Consider the following 27,510-nt stretch of genomic DNA (forward strand, 5'->3'; position numbering starts at 1 on the left):
CTGTACTTGGTCCCGGACGTGGCTGGAGAATGGTAGCGTGTTACTTCTCAGGGATCCACATGCTGTGGAACACCATCCAATTTTCTGTCTCCCCTGCCCAGCCTTCCTAACCTATTCCTTCTTTTTGCTATCCTCCCCCTCTCCTTCGTTCCATTCCCAACACTTGAGTTCAAGTCTCCAGAGAGATAAACATTAGCCTCTTGACCCAGCAAGCTCTGGGAGTCCGGCCTTAGTCATTCTGCTGCCCAAGACAGGGGGCTGGCTTAGATGAACCCTGCGTAGTCCTTCTAGCTGCTTTGTTATGGAAGTCACAGCCCTTCTCTGGGTGCCAGACACTGCTTCTTCCTTTTCTGGCTCAGAGCCATTCTCAGAGGCTTCTTTGACAGCACCCAGGGCAACCCAGGCTGATAGGCACCCTGCCTAGATAAGGCATGTCACTGCCTGGGCATTCGTGTGCAGCTGGCTCTGTTTGAAATCCTGCTTCTCTCTGACTTCACTTCCTGAATGTGCTGACAGGCCTCTGAGCCAAGTCAAACAGGTTCCCAATGCCGTGCCTGCAGAGCATTCCCCTGTGAGTGCAGCTGGGGAAACAAAACTTTTCTCCAGCCCGTAGACAGGACCTGCCAGCCCTTATATGACCAAGAAGCAGACTCTGTGAGACCTTGTTGAATCTTAGTGGGAAACGTTTGCATTTCAGCGAGGATGGTTTGTATGTGCATGCATGCACACTGGCTTGGGGCCATGGGGTGGGAGATTCCTGATTATTTCATTTTAAATTACGATGAAATAGTCCATCATGAAAAATGACTAATTCTTGCTTGTCTGCTCCATACAAGGGCTTTATATATATGATCCTCCTGACAATCTTCTGAGGTATCCATAGCTGTCCTCATTTTTTACAAAGGAAGAGATTGAGGCTTTAGCAATATTAAGGTACTCTCTCCACACTCCCCCACGTACAACTGCAGAGCCTGGATTGATCCTCTGGACCATTTGGTTCCAAAATCCTTGTGCCTCCTCTAGCTCATGACACCTTGAGCTTCATGTCACCAGGAGGATACAGAGGAAGAGTGGAAAGGGAGAGGCTCTGGTGTCTTCCTAGATCTGTGAAGTGCAGAATGACAGCAGGAAAGTTGTGAGGCTCAACTAGATATAAATTCATGTGGCAGTTCTACTTGGGAATAAGGACATGTGTATGCAGTGCAAGCTCTTTGCAGTCAGAAAGACCTGGACTCAACTTGGGCTTCCACCAATCACTTATTCCACGAACCCAAACAAGATGCAAACCTCCATTTTCTCGTATGCAAAATACAGCCCTATCTTTACCTTATGAGACCCAGGACAGTGCCTGCTACATGGTGGAAACTTGGTAAATGGTATCTATTATGAACATTATACAGGTGATATTTGTGAAGATACTGTTGTTTTCTCCTGGAGTTGAAAAAGGCTAGGTAAGGCTACAGAAACAAGCAGCTCTCAAATCTCTGTGTCCCAAAACAACAAAGGTTTTGTTCTTGCTCATGTTATTTTTTTTTTATTTTTTATTTTTTTCATGTTAAATGTCTATTGTAGATATGCTGGGCATGGGGAGGGACTCAGATCTACATCATCATTATTTAAAGACCCAGGTTAATGGACACTCCTTCTCTGTGGTTCCATGGTTGCCAAAGCTGGGAAAAGGAAGCATGTTGAATCTCTCACTTGCTCTTAGGCTTCTTTCCACCTGGATGTGACAGATGTCACCCTTGCTCACATTTCATTGGCTGACACAAGTCATATGGCTTCTTACCCATGTAAGAAGCCTTCTTACTCCTTCCTTCAAGGAGGTAGGAGATGGGAAAGTATTACCCTACCTTGTACCCAAGAGAAGAACTGGAAATATTTGGTGTAGAGCATTAGGGAACATTCACCAACCCCAAAGCCATCCTCTCTCTCACTTCTTTCTTGCCATCAGAGCCTTGATTTTTTATTTATTTTAAAAACAATTTTCTGTGTTCACTTTCCCATGTGCTTAGAAAAAGGTGATCCAAAAGAGTGAATCATGATTGTAGGCCAATTATGGAAGTCTCATTCCCTGTCTGCGTATATGTATGTGACCAACTCCTGGCCTCCGGGACCTGAGGGGATGTCTACTGGGGTGGAGGTGGGGAGCATCTAGAAAAGCATCTTGCTAATAAAAAAGGGAAATATTAAAGTAAATATCTTTGCATTACTAGTGATTATTGCGTTTACCTATGATGCCAGGAACTGCCAAAGTTATCTTGAGGCCACACGAGAAACTTCCTGGACACACCAAGAATGGTGACGTGGAAAGATTCAAAGCTCCTAAGCCCATGATGATGTCAATGAACGAGGTCACTGAGCTTTGGACTTGGTTCATGTCTGGACTTCTTCTTTAAATTGTGTCTTTTGTTAGTGGCAACTGTAAACATTCTGTTAGTGTGGTCGATTATATAACAGCCCAGGTTCCTGCCCACCTTTTTCTTGGACTTGTGATAAGGCCAGGGAAAAATCCTCCCTCTGAGCATGAACCTAGATGAATCAACATTCTGGAAGAGAGTAGCCATTAGCGGAATCTGTTGGACTGACAGTCTGAAGGAGAACTGAGAAATACACAAATTCTGTGCAGGTAGCTGTAGGTAGCAGTAGGCAGTAACTTAGTGATCTGGTAATCCAATTTTCTGAAGCAACAATGAGTCCACCATCAGGCACTATTTTTCAGTGGATGTACATGGAGGAAGTCTGTATGGCAAGAGAGGGTCAGGGGTTCTCAGCACTAAGTATTCTGGGCCCTCTAGAGAGGAGGAGTTTGTAGCAGGGCAAGGAGAGTTCACTACTTGCTGCTATGGCATAGATGACATATCCCAGGAGACTATCTGATTACCTTTGCTCAGATGGTGTACACATCAAAGAACCTTCTGATGACTAATTCAGTTCCTTAGGGTGCTTGATGTGGAAGTGGGGATGTGCTCCGGGTAAGGAACCCAGGATGACCAGGGCATGTGATTCCTGGAACAAAATAGGAGAAGAATATGGTTCTTGAAGCTTAATTGTGGCCCCACAAGCCAGTGGATGAAGAGCATGAACAAAAGCTCTTAAGACTCCCAGGGTGCATCAGTTGCTGTCTCTGTGAGATACAGCTACCAACAATGACACAGCCTGGGTAGTGGTGAAAATGGAAGCGGACAGGAGAGACAAGAGCGTGACCTGGTGAGGACCTATCGCATTGCTCATCACACTTCCTTTGCTCACTGCACTCCAGGACAGCAGCCTGTCTCTAAACCCTTAGGGTGCCCCAAAGTCTTTCCCAAGCTTTCCTTCATGCTGCTCTTCCAACTGCTGCCCCTTCTCCTGCTTTTCACTCAATAAATTCCAGTCATGGAGAAAGCCTCAATTCAGGCATTCTGGCAGAAAGGCCTTTTTTTCTCCTGGTCCTGTTTTGTTTGTTTGTTTGTTTGTTTTTAAGATTTTATTTATTTACTCATGAGAGACACACAGAGAGAGGCAGAGACATAGGCAGAAGGCAGAAGGAGAAGCAGGCTCCCTTCGGAGAACCTGACATGGGACTCAATCCCAGGACTCTGGGATCACACCCTGAGCCAAAGGCAGATGCTCAACCACTGAGCCACCCAGGCATCCCAACTCTCCTGGTCCAGTTTAGATGGTTTTTCTCTTTCACAGTGCCCAGTTCTTAACTGTGCTCGTCAAGGTGTAGACTCATCCATTTATTGGTGTGTTCTCTCTTTACAGTATCTCTTACCAGAATAAAAACTCCTTGAGGGGAGGCATCCTGTGGATTTCACTCTCCTCATTGCATTTCTAAGTGCATGGCACAAAATAGGAATACAATGTCGCTCGATGAATAAAATGAGTGTTGCATGAATGTGAGGTGTTATTATTCAATTCTCCCAACAAAAGTAAAAACATTGGTCTCTTCACTGGCATCAAAAGGTTTGCATAGTTTGGTTCAGTTGGTCCTACTGAGCTTGGTCAATTCTGAGGGACGACATAAAATCAGGTTTGGGTCCTGCAGTGTGAGCTCACAATCCCTTTTCTTTTATATCTGTTTATTTGAGCATCTTGACACCAGGCAGGTAGACTGTGGACTATTTTATAAGATGATTTCCCTTCAGATGTCAAGTCAACACGTGAGATCTGAAGTTCAGGACAAGTAGCTGAGGTGAAGCACAAACTTCCCGATATCCCTCCTTAGGCCTAGCTTGCCAGGGAGTTGTGTAGGAAGAAATGTGGCATAATGGGGCTCAGCCTAAGCCATCTTCTCCCCATTTCTCCCCCAACTCCAGGATAGCTTTAAAGACCATGGGCATTCTAAATTAACTAAATCCTGTCTTTGACATTGCTTTCCTCACCTTGTGTCTTCCCCACTAGTCCATCATCCAAACTGTTAACCTGTATGAATCTTTCTCAAGTTGAGAGAGGCTGTTTTCTTCCTCTGCCGTCTTCTACATTTCCTATCACCTGCAGAATAACACCCAAACTCTTAGCATGGAACAGATACTACTTCACAACCTGACACCTAAACTTTCTTGCTTCATCTCCCTTCATTTTTCTTTCCATATCTTCATTCCCAGCCTCTCCAAACAGCTTACAGCTCTCTGAAAGCACTATGTTTTCCTTGCACACAAGTTCCTCTTCCAACTTTCCCTTCCTGGTGAGTGCCACTGGCTCAGCTCAGATGTCACCTCTCCTGTAAAGTCTCTCCTGATAATGGCTCCTCCTCCCCAAATCTGGCACCTCTCTGTGGTTCATCTCTATTCTCCTCCCCACCAGACTGTGAGTTCCTGGAGACTAGGGATTGTGTCTTGCTCATCATTGAATCCCCTGCGCTTAGCATAGGGTCTCAATGAGACCCGGACCCAGGGGAATGCCTTTCTCTGGGATGTCAGAAGTGCAAAATCAAATAAACGGGATCAGGTTCAAGAGTTAGGAAGGAATAATGTCACTTTCTGGGACTGTCCCATATTCTAACCTTTTCCCATCTTCCATGACATTTCACTTGACCCATATAGAAGACCTGTGGAGGCAAGGATAGGGCAAAGTAAAAGGCATTGTTTTTTTTTTCCCCCTTTGTTCCACCAAGACACATTTCCTCAAGCAATAAAAGGACATGGGGAATAGATACTTTAGCATGATCCTTATCTGTACCCGAGATATACTGAGCACTAACTTCTAGACCCCTGAGATAAATTAACTTTACAAACAGAAAGCTCTCTGCCATTACCAACAAAGTGGTTGTTTTTAATAAAGCCACATCTGGAACTATTTTTTATGCTTGCCTAATGGTCACACATTATCCCCTTGCCCATCTCCACCTCCAAGCTTAATGTTTCAGGCAGATCCATTTTATATAAAGAGATGCACACTTGCATTAGCAGAGTGGGGGGAAGGGACACCATTTGGCTGGAAGGATGTGTTAACAGCTTAGTTATTTTAAGAACATCCATTGAAGATAGCACTTCAGAACACTCATCAAAACTTGGCTGGGCTTGAATTTTCTTGGGGGTCTTCAACTCATCTTGACTTGTACACCTGGAAATGGATGGGATATATTTCACTAGAAGAAATTAAGACCTGGAATTATTTTGGAGGATGGTTTAAGTTCAGTTGCTTGTTCAGTCATTGCACATTTATTTTAAAAACACCTCCTAGTACCAGGCACTGTACTAGGAGTCTGGGGTCCACAGATGAGTAGGAGAGGGCTCTAGCCAAGAGACACAGAAGTTGACAATGATAATACTTTGGTAAGTGCTATTTTAGAAGTTTTGATGGAATGTTATGAATGTTCAACGGGAATATTCATTCCACCTGAAAATAGAGTTAGCGAGGACGGGTTCATAGAGAAGGTGCTATGTATGCCAAGCCTTGAAGGATGGCTGAACTGGAAAGGAAAGGTATTCCAGGTAGGCGGATGAGCTCAAGCAGAAGCATGGAAGGGTGAAAAGGTACGACATTTAGATTCGCACAAAGGTAAATTTCTCATAGTGAGTGTGTAGCTATTAAGCTTAGGAATTTATTAACCATTTTTGAGTCATGGAACTCTGTGAAAACCAAATAAAAGCTAATGATTTCTTTCCTCAGGGGAGCAAGGATGTGCCCATGTGTGCATGCACGTACACAGACATAGAGTTTTGTAGGCTTTTTCATTGAGTTCATGAACCCCCTGCCCCAGTGGACACAGAGGGTTAAGAATCTCTGTTTGAAATATACATACATAAGACAAATTAGAATTAACGGCTTTATGTGTCACTGGCTTCATCTTCTCCAACTACTAGTGCTACCCAAAGAATAACTCATTCAATGGCAAAATAAAATTAACTTTTGTGTTTCTACAAAATTAGCTGATTTTCTGTGTCCAAAGATCATCGGTTAATTTCTTTCACCACAGCGATTTTTCTAACCCCTTTGTTAGAATGGTTAGAATTTCAGGGATACATATTTAGAATGTTAGTTGAAACAAACAAGTGTGGGGGTAGGCCTGAGTTTCAGGCTTTTTTTTTTTTTTTAACACTTGGAGTCTAAATAAAGCTGGGGAGTGGTGTGGCTTTTCTGTGCTGCTCTGTTGTCTGGGCTTAGTCTACCTTTGCAGGTAATTAATTCCCCAGCCTGCTTATTTTTTCTAGTTGGCTCTTGTTTAGCTTCCATAGAGCCCCACCCCAAAGTGCTTTATTGTCCCTCTGCTGACTATTCCTACATATGGTCAAAATCAACTCACCTTCCGGGTTGCTGACATCGGCAAATTCACTGTTTGGCAAACTCTGCTCTGCTCCCAGTAACCCTTTGGTAGTGTTATTACAACGGAGTGGATCTGATAGCTAACAAGTCTGTCCGATCTCTTCCACTCCTAGGTACACTCCTAAGGAGAAACTCTTTGTGTCTTTGGATTTACAGCCACAGGCAGGGTATTAGCACTCTCAGACCTGTTGGGTACCAGAGCACTGCTAATGAGCAAACAGCCCTGCCTCAATTAGTGGTTTGTGAAATATTCCTGGATATCAAATTGCTTTTGCTGCTTGATAATCATACTTGCTCCTGGGATGAAAAGCGACGAGGCAAAAATTGTTCCCTTGTTGCATACTACCTTGTTGATCTCCCGAGTTATATCTGTAGACAGAATTTAAGGTTGCCATTTCCCCAGAGCTAAGGTTTGATTTACAGATGTAATCATTGTGTTGGTGTGTTCATGGTTTCTCTTATGAATCTTTTCCATGTTACATAGATTACTATCTTTCAAGGCTTTTTCTGTAATAATAACTTAAACAAGGTTGATTATTTTAGAAACAAATAAAGAAATAAACTATAGAAGAATCCCAAATGGTAAATTGCTATAGTGGTAATTTGTCTAAGTATGGGTGATTATTTCAGAGAGAGAGAAGATGGGAATGAAGGAGGGGGGGGAAGAGAGAGAGAGAGAGAGAGAGAGAGAGAATATTAATGAAACGGGGAGAATCTTTCATCCAGATTGCAAATTCTGTGTTGACTCTTCCTAAATTCTTTGCTTCTTAATTACCCAGTAACTTCAGATGGCAGTAATGTTAACCCCAGCAACTGAAAAGAAAAGCTTCAGTGTAGAGCTTGGGAAGAAAAAAGTAGTAAAGGGAAAGGAATTCAAGATCTGTTATTGGTATTTGAATACGTTTATTGTGACAAGAATGCTGTTATAAATATTCATAAGCAAAGACCATCTTTTTTATCTAGGGATTGTTAAAAGATTCCAAATTGGAAGGATACATCTTTTGTAAAAATCTGCCACTCTTCCTGATTTGAGGATGAACAACTACTCTTAAAATTTCTGCTAATGTCGTAAATGGTCACAGCACATGCCACTTGGTATAATCCGGACTTTAAATGGTTTGACTTCCCCGTGGACTGTCTTCCCCGTCCACCATAACCTCCCTTCCCTCAGCCTTCTGAAGGGCCACACTACCTTTTGTAAGTGACTCTATATGGATGGTTGGGGGGGGGGAGGGAAGAGTAGAAGCTGAGGAGAGCATCAGCTACAGTTAATTCTCCAGTCCAGTAGAGAATAGTTTTCACTGCTATACATCAGTAAGCAGCACTGAGAGTGGTCTTAGTTGACACTCTTCACTCTTTCAACTCCACCTAGATAGGTTAATCCGCAGATGATGCAGAAAAGAGGTTGTGGGAGGGGTACTTTTCCAATATTTTATTGTATTTTCTTAAATATCCTTTCTGGAATTCTCAGGAACAAAACATAAAAAAATTATATACTTTATTACAAATGGTAAACTCAGAGTGCTCCAAATCTCTTATTTACAAACAACACTGGGCGGGACACCCAAACAAACAAACATGAAATAACTTACAAAGGCATGAAGCTGTTTATTGACAGTAATCAGCTTTCATCAAATTAAAAAATATATATATGTACATACACAGTTAAGGAAGGCAGGCCAGAAAAGAGTTCATCTGCAGGCTCAGCCTCGCTCTCACAAACCTCCCTCCCGCCTCCCCTCCCCCAACACCCCCCCTCCTCCCCTTTGTGTTCTTAAGGAGTACTACAGAAGCAATCTACAGTCGCTATTGCAGTTTGGAACCCTTCCCCCTCCCTCCCCCCCCCACCCCTTTAATACTGAATGAGATCGAATGTTAGGTCCATGCAGTTCTTGGTCAATGTTAAAGAAAAGTCTAACGTTCTGTTCGCGCGGGGACAGCCCGTCCGCAAAGCGGGGCAGCCCGCGGGCAGCCGCTCCCTGGCCCCGTGCCAGGGGAGGGCGCGCCAAGTCCTTCCCACTCGTGCACACTGGGGGCGCCGTCAGGACGCCGCCCAGTCCAACTTGGATACCCTTGGCTTTAGTCCTTGGACACTTCTTGTCTCTCTCGCTCTCTCTTGCAACTTGTCAAGTTCTCAAGTTCTCTCGCTCTCGCTCTCTGTGTGTGTGTGTGGTTTTTTTTTTTTTTTTCTCCTCTCTCTCTCTCTCTCTCTCCTCTCTCTCGGTTGCCCCTCAAGCCCCCGACAGTCTGTCCTCAAAACGTTTGCAACTGCTGCGTTAGCATGAGCTGGCACCCACTGTTAACGTGATTCATGACTTTCTGTTTAAGCTGTGCCACCTGTTCCCTGAGCATGTTGGCCGTGGACGCCAGCTCCGAGTTCTGCGCTTTCAAGGTTTTCACTTTTTCCTCCAGCCGGGCGATCCTCTCCAGCTTCCTTTTCCGGCACTTGGAGGCAGCTATGCGGTTCCTCATGCGCTTCCTCTCGGCCTTGATCCTCTCTTGCGACTCCATGTCGATGGGGGACAGGGGCGGCGTCTCCCCGGGCATCTCGGGCACCGTCTGCGGCTCCTCCTTCAGGGCCTGCAGGCGCGGGTGCTGCACGGGGAGCTGCTGGGGCAGGTGGTGCGGCGCTTGCGGGGGCTGCTGCGGCTGCTGCGGCTGCTGCTGCTGCTGGGGCTGCGCGGGAAAGGCCAGGCCGGCCGCGCCGTAGGAGGGCGCCCCGCCGCCGCTGCTCAGCGCGCCCGGGTTGAAGTTGCTGAGGTTGGCGTAGACCGGCGGCTCGCTGTGCAGGCCCGCGCTGAAGCCGCCGCCGCCGCCGCCGCCGCCGCCCGCCGCGGAGGCCACCGCCGGGGCCACCATGCCCGCGCCGCTGACCGGCTGCGCCGCCGACGTGACGCTGGGCAGCGTGTTCTGGCTGTGCAGCTCGGCCAGGGCGCGCACGAAGCCCTCGGCGAAGCCCTCCTGCTCGTCCGTCACGTTCTTGGGGCACAGGAACTGCGTGGGGGTCGGCGTGGTGGTGATGTGCCCGTTGCTGGACTGGATGATCAGGCGCTCCAGCTCGGGCGAGGCCAGCTTGAGCAGCCCCACGTCGGGCGAGGTGAGCAGGTCCGAGTTCTTGGCCCGGAGGTGCGGCTTCAGGCTGCCCACCGGGTCGGCCAGGTTCAGGGTCATGCTCTGCTTCAGGATCTTGGGGTTACTGTAGCCGTAGGCGCCGCTCTCGGACTGCAGGAACGAGGCGTTGAGGGCATCGTCGTAGAAGGTCGTTTCCATCTTTGCAGTCATAGAACAGTCCGTCACTTCGCGCGGGGTTACTTTGGGCTGCGCGCAGAAGTTTCGGGGCCGCAACAGCGCGCTGGCGAGCGGGGGACCCCCGCGCCTCCCGGGTGGGGGGGGCGGCCCTGGGCTGGAGGAAAGTTTCTGGAGGGGCGCGCGCTCCCGCCGGCGGTCCTCCCCCCGCGCCCCGCTCACCGGCTCCGGCCGCCGCCGCGCTCCTCCTGGGTCAGCTGGCGCGCGCGCTGCCCGCCTCGGGGAAAAGTCGCGGTCACCCACGGGGCGCGCTCGGGGCGCTCTCGGGGCGCGGCGGCTCCCGGGGGCCCGCGGGCCCGCCCCCGCGGCGACAGGGGGAGGGGGCGCCGGGCAGCCGCGGCTCGCGCTCGCCCAAGTTCAGCCACCGGGGCGAGGGGCGCCGAGCGCACGTCCCTCCGCGGTCTCCTCGCTCCGCCGCCGCCTCTCTCGTCCCGGCCGCCGCCGCCGCCGCCGCCGCCGCCGCCGCAGCCTCAGGCGCGGCAGAGCTTTGCAAAAGTTCGCTCCGGGACCCGGGCCACTCGTCCCCTGTGCTCCCGGCCAGGAAAGTTCTGAGCCGCCGCAGCCACTCTCTGCACTTGCGCGGACGGACTGTCGCCGCTCTCCGCGCTGTCACGGCTCCCGGGCGGCGGGGCTCTCCTCCCGGGGGCGGCTGGAGAAGGGGGTTCTCCGGGCGCTCCCCGAAACACCAGCCCGGGAGCCACAGGCGCTAGCTCCGGCCAGTCGGCGAGGAAAATGCAAAACGGAAAGCGGATTTTGCAGCCCGGACTCTCCGGCCGTCTCGCCTGCCCGCGGCCGCCCGCCTCCCCGAGCCCGCGCTCCTCCACTCCCACCTCGCCGCCTCAGCCACACTCAGTGCAACTCTGAGCCCTTATCCAGCCGGAGCTCAACACTTATCTGCTACCAGTCAACCCCTAAAAATAGCCCATGATGTCACCCCAAGGCCTTCCCATTGGCTCGCGTCGCTCTCCAGGGGGCGGGCCCGCCCGTCGCCATGGAGACCCCACCCTAGAAGATTCTTCTCCGGCCCCGCGGAGGCTCACGGGATGAGGTAATGCTCCGCTGCCCTCCTACAGTTGGGCCCTTCTTTCTCCTCCTCCCCCTCCCCCTCCCCCTCCCCCCTCCCCCTCCCGCGCGGCTCGCGCCCGGCTCTGCCCCCGTCTCCTCCGCCGCGCGTCTTTCCCGGCCCGCCCGGTGCATTGTGGGCTGACGTCTTGGGATTTGACTGTCGGGTGACGGCGGCTGCCGCGAGCCGGGCGGACGCGGGCGGACGCGGGCGGACGCGGGCTCCCGCGGCCCGGGCGGGCTCCAGTTCAGGGCGCTGGCGGGAAGGCGCGGGGACCCGGCCAGGTGCCCGGGGCCGAGGGCGCGCGGGGTGCGGGGAGGGGTGCACCACCCGGGGCGCTCGAGGTCCTCCGCGGGCGCCGCGCCGCCTGCCGCGGCTGCAGGCCGAGCTCCGGGCCGGCGTCCCCCGCCCCCCCGCCCCCCCGCACTTCCGGGGGGCGGGAGCACCGCCCTTAAGGTGGCTCCCTTAAGTCCCCTGTGCGGGCCGGGGAAAGCGGGCGTCCGTTTGGGGCCGGTCTCGCGAGCGCGCCCCCTCCCGCCCCCCGTTGAGGACGCCGCGAAGTTTGTGTCCCGGTCAAGTTCACCAGCGGCCGCCCGCGCTGCTGTCCCGCGGCGCCGGCCGCCCAGGGGCCTGCACTGCTCCAGACTGGGTGCCCAGCTCGGTCCGCGCTGCAGCCCCCCACCCCCCGCACCCGCAGCGCACCCTGCAGGCCGAGGGAAAAGGGGTGCGAGGGTTCACAGTTCTGCCCGCGGGGGAAATTTCTCTCCTAGGGGGTGGAATTAGGGGGCAGCTCAGCTTCCAGTTGTGAATGAGCGTGTAGGGAATCCGAAACTTGGGGAACCCCGGCGATCGTCTGCTGCACGCCCCCGCACAGCGTGCAACCACACGCGCGCGCGCACACACCCCCACACCCTCCGAGTCCTGATTTGTTTACAGGAAAACCAGTCCCGAGAGTGTCAGATACTCAGGAATAAGTCACGCAGCGAGTCCCGGGTGGGACCTGGATTTCACACCGGCTGCCCTCCCGGCCGGGTGGTGGGCCCATATCCCGGGTGGCCTCTAGGAAGCGCTAGACTCATGTAAGTGGCGCCCTTTTCTGCGGTGGTTCTTTTATCCTCCACCCCCCCACCCCCCCCCACCCCACTACCCCGCACGCCTTGGGGACAGAAGTGTGTGGCGGAAAGAATCCCGAAGCCGGGAATCGTGGCTCCTGCCGTGGCCCAGCGCTGCCACGGCGTGAAGTGAACACGTGGCTGAGCTCTGAGCTCCTGCAGGTCTGCAAGTGCCGCGGCGGAGACCCACCCCCCTGGGCTCGGTTAGGGTAGCGGCATCGCCTCCAGCACCAGGAGGTGGTCCTAACAGCCCGACCCTTCCTGGGGGTGTGGGGGGTGTGTGGGGGGGTGTCCCAGAGCCTCGTTGGAACGCCAGGATTTGAGTGTGACTCGGCAGGACCAGGTGCACTTACTCCAGTGAGGTGCAGGGAGAGGAGGAAGATGAAGGAAAAGCTCAGGAGTCAGCGCCTCCGCGGGCCCTGCATCCCTCGAGGACTGGAGTTTGGAGTTGGACCTGCAGCCACGTGGGTTCTTAAGGTTCTAATTCTGGCTTTTCAGCTTCTGAACTTGGGGACTCCAGCTTTGGGTTTACAGCCCAGAGCTTTAAGGTATTTGTGGCTTTGGGAGTTCAGACTCAGTGGCCCAACAGCCGCTAGTGTTGGAAATCTTGACAACTTTTCTTCACCCCACGCACTCACCTCTCTTTCCCTTCCGCAGCAAAGGAAAACTGAGTGGCTCCCCCCTGCCCCACCCCATCCCACTGGCAATACGGTGATGACAAGATCCAGTTACTTTCCTCAAGGAGAGAACATTCTCTATTCTGTTGCCCTGAATCCTTTTCTTTTGTAATCAGGGAGCTGACGTTCTTAATAAATTTTTTTAATGTTAATGGTAATAAAAATAAATGTGTATTAAACACCTACCACGAATCAGGCATTCACCTGAGCAATTTAAATATGCTCTTTCTTCCTATGACCATCTCGAGCTGCATGTGTTCTTATTTGGATTTAAACGTGTGAGGAACTGGCCCCAGGGAGCTTAAGAATCTTGCTCAGGTCACACAGACCGCTGAAAATTGACCTCAGGTGTTTGTTACATTCCCTTGTTTCTGCTCTGCTCTGGCAGACTTTCTTGTAAAGTATTAGTTGTCTGTAGGGGAATGGCACTTGGATGGTGGGATAGAACAAATTACCATGCCTGATTTTCTGGAACTCCTTTCAAGCCTCCTTTCAGAGCTCCTGTATTTAGAAACTTCAAGACTTAGGAATATGTGTGTGTGTGTGTATATATATATATATATATATACACACACACACACATATATATACAATATATATGTATATATATACGTATATATTTTGCCTAAGGGTTCTGTGTGTTTCTCTTTGCCTTATGTGGTTTAGTAGGCTTATTTTCTCCTTATGTTGAGAAATAGCATATTTTATCCAAAAAATAGCAGATCTGTTCATGTTAACACCCCTGCTTGGAAGCTTTCATGGTTTCCCCTTATGACCTGGAAACAGTTTGGAGGCCTCTGCCTGGGAGAAGGGCCTTTCATGCTCTCACTTCTGCTCTCCTGCCTCCTCTCTCACTTTCAGGATCAGTCAGGAAAGGCTGGGCTATGCTGCTCTAACAAACAAGCCCGACATCTCAGTGGCTTACCTCAGGGAAGTCTATTTTGCGCTCATGCTACATGCCCCCACTCAGGGTCTGCAGGGGAGTTCTGCTCACTGTGGACACTTGACGACTTGGGCTGAAGATGGCTTCGCCTTGACACGTGCTTCTCATTACTGTCTTGGCTGGGGGGAGAGAAGGCAGCAAACTATTCACTGGCTCTGGAGGCATCCACCAGGAAGTGACACACTGCACTTCTCATGTATCATTGGCCAAAGCAAGTCACATGGCAATGCCTAATTTTAAATCTCTGTAATCCTGCCCAGTATCTTGAAGGGAAGGAGCCAGGAATATTTGGAGAACAACACTAATGACTCTAGCAGTCTCCTTTCTGTTCACCAAATGTTTGGCTTACTGTCTTCCCACAGGCAGAATTTTCTCATTCTTTCCTCAGGGGGAACAATCCTAAAGATCCATCGAGTCGCAGTGTGTTAAGCTCACTTTCCAGGTTCTGGGTGATTCGTAGTAGACTGTATCAGCTCCAGATGTGACTCTTTCCCTAAACGGAAGACATCTACCCTGTGCACCCTCCACATGTAGCAGTGGGGCCGAGATAGGCTAACTGCAGTGGGCATGTTGTTTGGAAAGTGAAGGGATGGGAAGCCACAGTAGACACCAGTCCATTGAGCAGACATGTTGAGGACTCCCATCCCCCCATCCAACACCCTGATTAGACCCTGATTCTATCCCCAGCATGTAGCTGCCCTGGCCATTGCTTTTCATAACCAAAACCTCTGGCTTTGCTCTCTGAGAACGTCTTCCTTTTCTACATTTAAAGTGGGCATACTGAAATATGTTTTAAAATAAGCTTTTTAAAATAGGGAGAGGTACATGGTGATATTAAGTCTTGAATATGGTCCTTTAATCCAGGCTGATATGCTTTTGGCAGTACAACTCTCATAAAAATGTAGGCTTCTTATCTGTTTGATTCCAGGCGTTCCATGAACTAATAGCCACACCAATTCTTTCCCTCATGTTTTGCTGTATTTCTTTGCTTTCTTGCTCTCTTACCTGCTGGTATTTCTCTCTCTCTCTCTCTCTCTCTCTCTCTTTTTCATTGTCCTTCCCTTCCCCTCCTATTTCTTCTGACTTGGTTTTGTGTGCTTTGGGTTTTCTGGGCTCTGGTAGGAGAGTGACACTTTTCCTCCTTTTTCCAAAGCCATTTTGTCCAATTGAAAGCATATGCTGGATAATATCTTAATTTATCCAGAGGTTATAAACATACCAACACCATACCCTTGACTTGATACATACTACAAGGCTAATTTTAATTCGCATGTGTTTATTTATTTTTGCTAAAACTATCTTAATTTTATATTTTACTAGTTGACACTGAGAAACAGTAGCCTCTTCTAACCCTACAAATCTCTGAATTTATAGATTGTCCCTATTTCCATTCATTTCTGCTTACCAACTAGGCAAATCTATGAGCTCATCTCTTTTTTTGTAATAAGTTTCCAAGTGTATCCAATAGCTACCAACACAGGCTACTAACATTTCTTCTTCTTTTTTTTTTTTACAATCTCTTGCTTTAGTTCATTATATACCTTCTACATTATCACAGGTGACATATTCACCAAATAGATCACCATCCTTTTAGCTTCTGATAAGTGTTCTTAGTTATTGCCTTCTAAACAAATGTTTACTTTTATTTGTTGTTGTCATTACATTACCATGTGTCTAGGTTCTAATTTTCTATCAGGATGGGCTAGGTTTGCCACCATGTTGAACAGTTCTAAAATCTCAGTGGCTTGGGGTGCTTGGGTGGCTCAGTCGGTTAAACCTCCAACTTGATTTTGGCTCAGGTCACGATCTCAGGGTTGTGAGATCACACAACTGTGAGATTGAGCCCCATGTCAAGCCTGGTATGGAGCCCTGTGTGGAGCCCTATGTCAAGCGAGCCCTGTGTAGGGCTCCACACTCAGTGGGGAGTCTGCTTATCTCCCTCTCTCTTTTTCCCTCTCACTCTGTCCACCCCTCCATTGCATGCTCTATCTCAAGTAAATAAATAAAATCTTTAAAATCTCAGTGTCTTAAGAAAAAAACTTTATTCTTGCTCATACTACACGTTCAAGGTCAGAGGGGCTCTGCTCAATGTACTCATTCAGAGACTGAGTCTGAAGAAAGTACCCTTGATGAATGCTTCCATAATCATCCCAATCACCTCAATAGGAGAAAGAAAGCATGGTGAATTCACTTTGGCAATGAAGGTTCCTTCCAGAAATGACACACATTAGTTGTATGTCCGAATTATTGGTTAAAAACAAATCACGTGACCATGTTTTACTTAAAGGGTGCAAGAAAATGCAATCCTACTATGTGTCTGGAAGTCAAGAGCTGGAAATGCACACCTATGTATAAGCTAGGTTATGCTATGGTAGCAATCCAAAAATCTTACTGGATGACAACCAAATACTTATTTTTCATCCAGACTGCATGCTCATTATGGGTAGACTGTGTCTCTGTTTCACACAATATCATCATTTCTCTAGGAACCTTTCTGAAACATTGCTGATTGTCATGGCAAACAGAAAAGAGCATGGTACTCAAAAGGCTTCTGCTAAAATTAGTTCGCGCTGTCAAACCTGACACCAGTGGCACTGGGCAGCAAGTATTTGCAAAGAGTAATTCAGTCTACCATACCCTGAACTACACAGGGTCTCAGCTACCCTAAACATTTTCAATTCCTCTCGTGTTTTTTCTATCTTTCCATTTCATTTTATCCTTAATCAAAATGCCACCTGGAAAGCTCCTGGACCCCACTCAAATAATTGCTCCCTCTGACCCATATTTCTGTTATCCCATCTCCCACCCTACCCTCAAATAGTTATTATTTTCTTTGGCTCTACTGGGCACACACCTGAAGCAGAGAATGTTTATCGCACAGATATCTTCTTACATCCCTGACTCCAGATCCAGGAACTGTGTCTAATTCATTTCTAAAATATTTTTGTTATTTTTTTCTAATTCATTTTTGTATCTCCAATGCTTAATGCAGTGCCTGGCACATGAGAGGATAGAAAGTGTTCAATAAATGCTTGATGATTTTTTAAAAAATAGCCTTTTCTATAGTGAAATTAAGGGGGGCATTTTATTTTTAAAGATTTTATTTATTTATTCATGAGAAACACAGAGAAAGGCAGAGACAGAGGGAGAAGCAGGCTCCATGCAAGGGAGCCTGATGTGGGACTCGATCCCGGGACCCTGGAATCACACCCTGAGCCAAAAGCAGATGCTCAACTGCTGAGCCACCCAGGTGTCCCAAGGGAGTATTCTATTTTATTTTATTTTATTTTATTTTATTTTATTTTATTTTATTTTATTTTATTTTATTTTATTTTATTTATTTTTAAAAGGATTTTATATATTCATGAGACACATACACACACACACAGAGAGAGAGAGAGAGGCAGAGACACAAGCAGAGGGAGAAGCAGGCTCCATGCAGGGAGCCTGACGTGGAACTCGATCCTGGGTCTCCAGGATCAGGTCCTGGGCTGAAGGCGGCGCTAAACCGCTGAGCCACCCAGGCTGCCCCTCAAGGGGGTATTTTAATAGTCAAATAGTAATAGTACTTTGTTTTAAAACATAAAAATTGGAACATGTCAGACTCCTTTCCTGAAGCCTCCTTAAGAGCATCCTATTGGATTTGGGATAAAACCCAAATTATTTGGCCAAAAGATCTCACATTATCATACCTCAGCAAGTCTTTTGTAGTCATACTGGTGTCAGTCTATCAGGGTAGCCTGGGTTATACTACAGTAAAAAGAAACAAACAAAAATCTTGGTGACTTAAGACAAAAAAAAAAAAAAAAAAGAATTATTTCTTGTTCCTGTTCCATATCCATCAAGGGTTGGCAGGGACTCTGATCACATTGCCTTCTCTGGGACCCAGCCTAATGTAGCACCTACTTTCAGGAACATTACAGATCTCGTGGTAGACAGAAAGCAAAGTTTGAAGGGTCTTGGCCAGGCAGTTAAGTACCTTTGCCAGAGAATGTAACATGTCATTTCTCACAATTCATTGGTTCAAACTAGTCTCATGTCCCGTCCATCCCCTCCTGCCTCCCGCTTCCCACCCCCCAGCCACTAGGAGACCAGAAAGTGCAATCTTATTTGCTTGGAAGGCAGAGAGCTACAAGTATTTGGTGACAACCAGCCCTAATGACTCCCACACTGGACTTCTTTCGCTCCTCGAACAAGAGAAACTATTTCTTGCCTAGGAACCTTTATACTCACCCTCCTACTTCTTCCCTGTTCCTTGGTCAATTTCTATTTCCTTTGGATGTTGGCTTTCATAACACTTGAAGAGGCTTTCTTTCATACTGCTCCCTTCCCCCATCGAAATTAGATTCCCCTCTTACACTTTCTCATAAGTCTGTTTTTTTCTTTCTAGCAGTTGGGAACTCAGAAATGTAATAAGTAACACTCTTTTCTTTCCCCCTTGAGCTCAGAACCAGCTGGAAGTTAGATATAGGAGTCAGATGAATGGAGATCACAGGGTTGTTCTGATAGAGGGTAGATGGCATGGTATGGCAGACACAAGACCACAATGGGCTTCCCAATGCTTTACCTGGAATTGAACTTATCTGCTGGTCCCTGCCAAAGGTGAGCCCTTGCAAGCTGTTTCCAAATAGACAGTGAGTATGTACATCCTCTGGACAAATTGATTCTAAAAGACAGAACAATAGCTGGGGTGGGCATGCTGGGTCTTTCTTCTGACTTGAGCAATCAAATAACCTCAACTTTCCCATGGGGAAGAAATAAGGCATGGAGAAAGTGGACAAGAAAGTACTCCAGCAAATGTCCCTCCTGGAAAGCTGAAGGCAGGGACATGGAGATTTCCTTGTGAACAACAGAATTTACCTAAATTTGCTATTCCATATTTCTTTGTGTAAGTGTTATCTGAAGATCTGTTTTGCCCACCAGGGGCAGGATAGGCATCCTTTGGTCTTCACTGTATCCACACCATTTAGTACAGAACTTGGCACATAGAGGCTGCCCATTAAATCTTTGTTACACATCCGAGCCGCCATGCAAGTCCTCCTCCTTTTTTTTTTTTTTTTTTTTTGGAAGTCCTTCTTTTGGATCAATTCTCCACACAAAATTTGTTCTTATATGCTTAAGACTGGTTTCCAGTTTTGGAATGTTTCACTCTCTTCCTCACCCTCCACCTGCTTCCCCTCCCTGCTCCAGATTGTCAGCTTGGATATATGCATTCATATCACAGCTGGAGTCAAGAGGCAGAAATGAAGAAAACTGTAATATAAGTAAGTGAACTGAGTCATTGGAGAGTATGCGCAGACTAGGTTTTGATCAAGGAGGACTGTGTAATTGTTGTGCACACCATCATCCTTATAGTGTTGTCTTCTCAGCATTCAGAACTTCCAGGATCATAAAGTGGAAGACATCTTCAAGTCCTGCCTCTTTCCCAGTGCAGGAATCCCTTTGGCAGCATCTTCACTACTTGTGTACTAGTGATGCTCAGGGCTGGGCAATGGTTCTGAATGCTGTTGGTTGGACCTCAGTAGGAGCAGTGTGGACATGAAAATGTAGAACGTGGTTTTGGCCCATCAAATCTCAGAGAGGGTCAGACACTGAGAAGCCCAAAACTATGTCCTATGGAGAAGAGTTGAAGGAACCAGGCATATTTATTTACCCAGGGAGAAAATAAGTGGCTGTGAGAGCATATACAGAAGTCTTCAAGTGGTTGTGCAAATGTCACATGGGAGAGTTGACCTATTCTATAGATTTATAGGTCAGAACGAGGGTAATGTTTAGAAGTGAGAGAGGAAAACTGCAATATTTAAGGAAGAAATTTCTGAAGTCACAGATACTTATTAGTGATCTGGATCTTAAAAGTAGAATTGAAGGCCATTTATTTAATACATATTTGTTGTCTACTATGTGCCAGACACTATGCTGGCTTAGTTTACGATAATTCCTAGTGAGCTCATAGTAACTTGTGCTCATCATCATTTTGGTTTCAAAGTTCATAAAAACTATCTTTAAAAATTCTCTTTTAGAATTTGTCTGGGGGTGGTGACCAAACTTAGTGGTTTATCAATTCTGGTATTGACCCTTTATTACTCTTAAAATGTGAAAATCTGAGATAATGTTTTCTTATGTCCAGGGTTGGTTAGATGGACATTTCTTCTGTCAAGACAACAAGTATTCATAAACCAAAGTTACCTGCACTTGGGATCACTTAAGATACTCTCTGTACTCTGACATATGACAAATATTTGTGGCAGAAAAACTGCAAAGCATTCACCTAACTCCTTTTCCTTCTGTATGGACAGCTAAATTACATTTCCTGGCCTCATTTGTAACTAGTGTAGCTATGTGGCTGAGGTTTAGCCAATGCAGAGGGGGTGAAAGTAACATGTGCTAGGTACAGGCCTGGCTCCTAAAACCATCTCTCTCCATCTCCTGGCTGAGTGTAAGGGACATAGAGAAGGATAGAGCCACAGATGGAAGGAGCCTGGGTCTCTGAATGACCACATGGAAGATTGCCCACTGACCACTAGACTTGGCCTGAATGGGAAATCAACTGTATTGTGTTGAACCACTGAGATTTGAGAGCATATATGTTCAAGTTGCTAGTGTCTTCTTATTCCAACTGGTGCTGCAGGTTATACTCAGTGAGAGAATAAACGTGAAACTCAAGTTAGGCCGTGTCCTATGGCCTCTTCTTTTTTTTTTTTGTTTTAAGATTTTATTTATTTACTCATGAGACACACACACACACAGAGCACACACACACACACACACACACACACAGAGAGAGAGAGAGACAGAGAGAGAGAGAGAGACAGGCAGAGGGAGAAACAGGCCAAGGGAGAAACAGGCTCCATGGAGGGAGCCTGACGTGGGACTCGATCCTGGGTCTCCAGGATCATGCCCTGGACTGAAGGCGGTGCTAACCTGCTGAGCCACCTGGGCTGCCCTATCCTCTTCTATATTTAATCTTTCACTAGAGATTTATTGAGAAATTCCAGGTACTCTGGGGATTTCTGAAGAAATATAGGTAGCACATTTTGTTGACCATGTTACTCATTCATCAGTTTTTGAGCATTTACTAGGAGCTGGCTGCTGGTAAACATTGGTGAACAAAAGCTACAGTACCTACCCACAAGCTGGAGTTTAAGCAAGGAAAATAGACAATAAGGGGACAAGACTAGTGGAGTATGATGATCTATGAGAAAGAGGAGCAGGATGTTCTGGGTGCACACAGAAGGGACATCTAACAAGGGAAGTGGCCAGAGAATTGTCCTCTAAGGAAGTGATGAATAAATTGGAAACCCGAAGGACGATGAGTAGGAGTAGCCAGGAGAAGAGGGGTCAGTGGAGAGAGAAAGAGCACTGTAGGACGAGAGAATGCATGAACAAAGGTCTGCCTATGGGGTATGACTGTGGGACATGTTTGGAGGGACCAAAAGGAAAACTAGAAAGGAAGAATGGAGAGGATGAGCATGAGAGGAAGAACTTGTAATAAATTATGCACACACTTAAACGCATACAGAAGGCCTTGTGCTATGTGTGTGTACATTTACCTAGGAGGAAGTATGTTCTATTAACCATCAAGATACCAACGGTTGTGATATTTGGGTAATTTTCCATTTTCCTCCTTATGTTTCTCTTTTTGATTTAAAACGTTCTACAATAAACATATATTACACGTGTAATAAAAAATAAATAAATGCTTTTTTTTCCTTATTCATTGTGACTATATCTGCTATCCCGCATTGGATCCTCACAGTAGTCCTCTGAGCAAATAGAGGTCCCGAGCTGGTACCCAGGGAGTCTGGAATTAGCCTTCTTAAGATCCCATTCAGTCTACTTTCTCTTCCTTGCACCTGCCTTCCCTGCTGTTTACTAGGTAGTGATGATGGCTTTTCTTGGAACTGCTGACATGAGTGCCATGTTGCATGTTTGTGTCTATGTAGTTTGCAACCTGGAGAAAATGGGTCAATGCTTTCATGATGCTGACCTACCTAAGAGCCTTCCCACACACAAAGGATGTCCTCAACCTACTGGACTACATCATTAGACTTGTTTTTTCTGTGATACCATCATGTTCTTTGCCTAACGATTTGGCAGTAGGGGAGAAGGCTACTGATAATTTTTAAAAATGAAGTTGGGGGCAGCCCCGGTGGCGCAGCGGTTTAGCGCTGCCTGCAGCCCAGGGCGTGATCTGGAGACCCTGGATCGAGTCCCACGTCAGGCTCTCTGCATGGAGCCTGCTTCTCCCTCTGCCTGTGTCTCTGCCTCTCACTCTCTCTCTCTCTCTCTCTGCATCTCTATGAATAAATAAATAAAATCTTAAAAAAAATAAAATAAAAATGAAGTTAAGGAAGAGATTGTTTCCCATTATTCTGTCAACCCACATCTTGTTTAATGAGCTTATTGATGCTTGGCCAAACCAGTGGATGGTGAATATTTACAATGAACATCCAAACACTTGAAAGTCTTAAAATACTGTATTAATGTTCTCTAAATTATATTGTGGTAACAAACCGTCTCCCAAATCTCAGAGTCTTAGAACAAATGAGTTAATTTTCATGTGCATGTTACATTTTCATCATGATTTAGGCCTTAGCTCTTTCTCTGAAACTCAGTCTGAAGTAGCAGCTCCCCTGTCTGAAATATTGCTGCTGTGTGTGTGTTATAAGGAAGAGAGAGAGGTAATACCACGAAATTACTTTTAAAATTTGACTCACCTGTCACTTCCACTCACCTTTGATTGGCCAGAGTGTGTCTCAGGGCTTGACAAGGAGAAGCTGCAAATATTTTGACAAACACTTCAGCTCTCTCAGTGTTAGTTTCTTCATCTACAAAATGGAAATAGGTAAAATATATTCTGGTATTGTTAAGCCATGGGATATCATATAGCTAATTTAAAAAGTAAGTTAAATGCCCTTAAAAAGATGAGTGGACATAAAGAAAAAAATACGTATGTTACATGAAGAAAGCAAGTTGCAGAGTAATGTGGATAGCATGGTCTCATTTGTGCATATGTTTTTAAAAACCCTATACCTGAGTATATTTGTTTGCACTAGAATATAATAACAACACCTAATGTTTAATGAGTGCCTACATCATATGCCCATCACTGTGCTAAGTGCTTTTTACATGCATTTGCTCACTTAATCCTTGGAGAAACCAGAGAAAGGAGTAGAAAGTTACGTATTGAATGATTATCATCAGCTACTTTCATTGGGGGTGGGATAAAGAGATTGTCCTTACTTTTAAAAGTATGTGATTTCTGTAAACTTTTACTGGGCACAATAGGTGGGTTAATCAGCTTTTGTCATGAAAAAAAAAAAAAAAAACTACCACAAGATCAGAATGCTATATAAGGTTAAGTATTGCCTTTTCTGCTTATTGGTTTGCAGGTTGGTTGAGGCGGCATACACTTCCTAAGGTCCTGGTCATGGTTTTTTCTTGCCACCACACGTGCCTCCCCTGCAGTTTTCTGAGTGGTGATGGTGGCTTTTCCTGGAACTGCTGACATGAGTGCTGTGTCACGTGTGTTCATATACATCCTGAAGAAATAAGGTTGAGGGTCAAATACAGGTCCACTTGATGTGTCTTTTTCTGGAATGCATCCTGTAGAGGGAGGATCTACCAGAGATCTGTTCTTCTCATGGCAAAGGTTGGGGCAAATGGAAACGTGGGAAGCTTTTTAAAGCCTAGGCTTATAACCGGTATACTGTCATTTTTGCCTACCTTCTATTAGTGAAAGCAAGTCACATGGCCAAGTCCAATATCAGTGGAGTGGGGAGGTCCGAGAGGGTGTGGAAGGAGATGGGGAAAGTTTGCTGTATAGTCATCTACTACAACCCACATTCGTTGCTTTGTAAGTCATAAAAATAACAATAAGGTGAGGAAAAGAGAGTGCTTAGCCAGGATAGTTTATTTTTTAAAAATTTTTATTTATTATTTTTAAAAATTTTACTTAAATTCAATTTGCCAACATATAGTATAGCAAGCACCCAGTGCTTATCCCATCAGGAGCCCTCCTTAATGCCCATCACCCAGTTCTCCATCCCCCCCACCTTCTTCCCCTTCTGCAACCCTTTATTTGTTTCCAAGAGTTAGGAGCCTCTCATCTCTAATTTTTCCCCACTCAGTTGCCCTCCTCTCCCTTATGGTCTCTTTCACTATATGTTATATTCCATAAATGATTGAGACCATATGATAATTGCCTTTCTCTGATTGACTTATTTCACTTAGCATAATACCCTCCAGTTCTATCCATATCGATGTAAATGGTAGTATTCATCCTTTCTGATGATTGAGTAATATTCTATTGTGTGTGTGTGTGTGTGTGTGTGTGTATACACACACACACACACACACACACACACACACACATCTTCTTTATCCATTCTTCTGTCAAAGGACATCATGGCTCCTTCCACAGTTTCTTAGCCAGGATAGTTTAAATTGTGTTCAATATATTACAAAGTTGCATTAAGAATTTCTTAAGAATACAAACTCTATATTTACAATTATGATGAGCATAGTGATAGTAACAAGGACATTTAATTAACCAGGATACTCATTGCCTAGAAGGACAGGTAGGCGTTTACACCAACCTGGCTTATGTGGCCTTTGGTGTGACAGACAAAGCATAATTCAGAGACTTTAATGGCCCTCTGTATGCATCCCTGCTACTTGTGTGGCCATCTGCAGTGCAAGGAGCTTAAATCATGAAATCATAGATTCTTAGAGCAGGAAGGGTTCTGCTGCCCGTGGTAGGCAGGTGCCTTCTAACTTACAGGGACAGCTGCTTTTGCCAATTATAGTTATTCTTGATTGGGTGTGTCTCACATTGCTGGAAAGTGGTTATAGAAATCAAAATTCCTTCATTTAGCCAGTGGGGACAGTGGACCTCTCAGCTGTCACTTACCTGAGTGTCATATTAGATTAGTGGCTAAGATGGGATTGAAACCCAGGTGTCTAGAGTGGACCCGGGGCCTTTTACTTTTATCTCTGTATAACACAAACATCAAGTGTATGGATCATTTGGGAATATTCACTTGGCCCTGAAACTGCCATTACTCTCTTTAAAATATATATTGTCTTCTTTCTCTCCTGCTTCCTCTGTCATATGAGAACCCAGGCACTTCTTAGACCACCTACCTCTGAGTCCTGTGAAGAAAACACCAATTGGCATAGACACTGAAATAAAGAGTACCATGTTAAATTCCTGAATACACTGGCCAGGGAATCACACCTATTTTAATTTCCTTTCTACTCAAGGTAATTTAGACAATATCTGCTGATCTAGCTCATGGGAATCAAGTGCATAAAGAAAATGTTTTATTAAGGGTTTTGTTAGGATTAAGAGTTGTGTTCAAGTTTCAGTTATTTACCCACTGCTTTTTCCATTTTGCTATGTCTGCTTACAGATCTAAAATTAATTTTCTTAATATTTTTCGTTAAAGAGATTTATTTTCTTAAACGTTAAAGATATTTTTATAGGAGATGATGTCTTACAATCAGAAGTTGATAACAAATATTCCTTGCCATAAACATTTAGACCGCTGTAAAAATAAATACATAGTCATTAATATGAATATATTTATCCATGTGCCACTGCAAGTATTCTCTTATTCTATAGGAGGTGTTCTCCACTGATATAGTGGAAAAGTATGGGCTTTGGAATTAGGAGGACTTGGATTCAAATCTCAACAAATTCCTTTCCCAGTAGTATGATCTTGGGCAATTTTCTTAAATTGTTGAACATCAGTTTCTTGTCTATAAGATGGAATGACAACAGCTATCTCATAGTGTGTGTGTATGTGTGTTCATGTTAAAAAAGCATCACATGTCATTCCTGGCTCATAGTAGAAGTCAAAAAAATTTAGCTACCTTCTTCTTTCCCTCATTTTTCCCCCCAAAATGGCATTCATGGACTATATTGTTGGATAGTTGAATGATCAGTTGGCAGAATTAATTGTTCCCTGAATAGCTTACTGATCAATTGTTTACCATATCACTGGGAAATGTGCTAAATGTTGTGGGTACAGTGAAAACTGGGTAAATGAACTTCAAGACTTGGATTCAAGAACTGTTTCATCACTTTTGGATGAGTCACTAAACATCTCTGAGCCTCAGTTCTCTCTTCTGAAAATGAGGGTGGTAATTGCCATTTACCCCTACTTTATAGAACTTGGGTAAGGAATGCCATAGTAACAGGTAGAAAAGCCTTTGGTGCTCTGCTAGGGGCATTTCTGCTACAGTGTGGCATTAAGTTCCTGCAAAGCTTTGTGTTCTGTAGAATTGTACATTAAAAAATAACAGGGCTTTTTGCAAAAATAAGGTTAAGGCAGACAATGGAAAACCTGGGCAGTATTGTAACCACAATGCTAAGATAAAACGCTAAGTATCCTAATAGCAATGATAGAGCTAAAAAGATCTGTTAAATTTTGACTAAACAAATAAATACACACCCACACACTAGGCAAATATGGCAAATATAGGACTTGACCAATTTTAAATGGGTGAAGGTTGCTTGATGGAAGGCATGAGGGGGAGAGGAGGCTGCCGAGTTATGGCGGTAAGGGCAGGTGCTTGAAGATGGGAGCATACCGTGCAATAAGCTCCTTTGAGAAAGAGGATATAGGCAAATAGCCCAGCAGGAGGGTGAAAGGGCTCTATGCCCAGTACCCCCAGTTCTGTATGCCTCTGAGGCAATCATATTCCCCCGTGTAGGACAGTTTCTGCTCTGCTGCTGTTCCTCATTGGAACAAAATGCTAAGAATCCTGGGAAAAATCAGTGTGAAAGGAGGCTTATATGTTCTCCATGTTATACCACTCTCATTCTTCTAGTGATCAGTCTTAGCTTGTCTTCAAGTCATACATGTCACTCTATCATGTATGGGCAGCCCCCATACACTGATGTGGAGGGCAAGAAATGCAGTTCTCCACCAAGAGCCTGTCCGAGTCCTGGACTTCATGAGCTGAACAAGCAGAGCCTCCTAGAGGCAGAAGACTTCCCTCCTTTCCCAGCCTGACTGGTGTACTTCCCCCTCCTCTTCTTGGTTCTAGGGTTCCTCTTCCTCACTAGCCAGTGACTCCTGGAGAGAGGGATCTGTCATATTCACTGATGAGCTCTGAGGGCCTGCACAGGAGCCTTGGAGCAGAATGGTTGCATTGGAGCTGAATCCCCTTTTATGGAAGGGCCTTGGACCCATGGAGGCGGTTCCTGGGCTCTCCTGAGAGCATCAGAACCAAGGGACCAATGACCTTGAGATGAGGATGCAGGCACTCTACCAGGACAGGGACAGTGTCTCATTCAGCTCTACCTCCAGTATCTCTGTTGCTCCCAAGTGAGGCAAGGACTCCTCAGTGGGTCCCAGCCCTACTTTACATATGGGAGAACATGTATGGGCTAGTGGCATATCTTCTTCCTCAGTGCTCCTCCTTCTCTCCCTCTTTCCCCCTCCTCCCTCCCTTCTTTTCATTCTTTTGGCAAATATTGATTGAAGCACTATCCCATACCACCCATTATACAAGGTCTTGGGAATGAAGCGGTGGGCAAAACTGACATGGAATCTGCCCTCATGGTGCTTCTAGATTGCCTAGAGATTAAGTACTTAACCTCTGAAGCCAGATTGTCTGGCTCTGATATCTGGATCTGTCCTTGAC

The 27,510-nt window shown here is 46.1% G+C and overlaps 1 protein-coding gene and 1 long non-coding RNA gene across 3 annotated transcripts; one reads left to right on the top strand and one right to left on the bottom strand.

Moving 5' to 3' along the window:
• Positions 1-8,170: 8,170 nt before the first annotated feature.
• Positions 8,171-11,151, bottom strand: JUN (Jun proto-oncogene, AP-1 transcription factor subunit). The gene has a single exon (XM_077891971.1). It carries the CDS (start codon positions 10,033-10,035, stop codon positions 9,007-9,009), a length of 1,029 nt encoding a protein of 342 aa, XP_077748097.1. The 5' UTR covers positions 10,036-11,151; the 3' UTR covers positions 8,171-9,006.
• Positions 11,152-11,180: 29 nt separating this feature from the next.
• Positions 11,181-13,063, top strand: LOC144310685 (uncharacterized). Of its 2 annotated transcripts, XR_013376348.1 has the most exons (3): positions 11,181-11,406; positions 12,059-12,201; positions 12,572-13,063. It is a non-coding gene; the product is annotated as an uncharacterized LOC144310685 (long non-coding RNA). The 2 variants fall into 2 exon arrangements; XR_013376347.1 differs by lacking the exon at positions 11,181-11,406 and having other exon boundaries at positions 11,443-12,201.
• The last annotated feature ends 14,447 nt before the right edge of the window (positions 13,064-27,510 follow it).

Source organism: Canis aureus, chromosome 3 (genome assembly GCF_053574225.1).
Source record: "Canis aureus isolate CA01 chromosome 3, VMU_Caureus_v.1.0, whole genome shotgun sequence".
In the NCBI taxonomy this organism is placed as follows: Eukaryota; Metazoa; Chordata; class Mammalia; order Carnivora; family Canidae; genus Canis; species Canis aureus.

Excerpts from the sequence above, each read along its gene's own strand:
- JUN (XM_077891971.1), bottom strand. The coding sequence starts at position 10,035 with ATGACTGCAAAGATGGAAACGACCTTCTACGACGATGCCCTCAACGCC.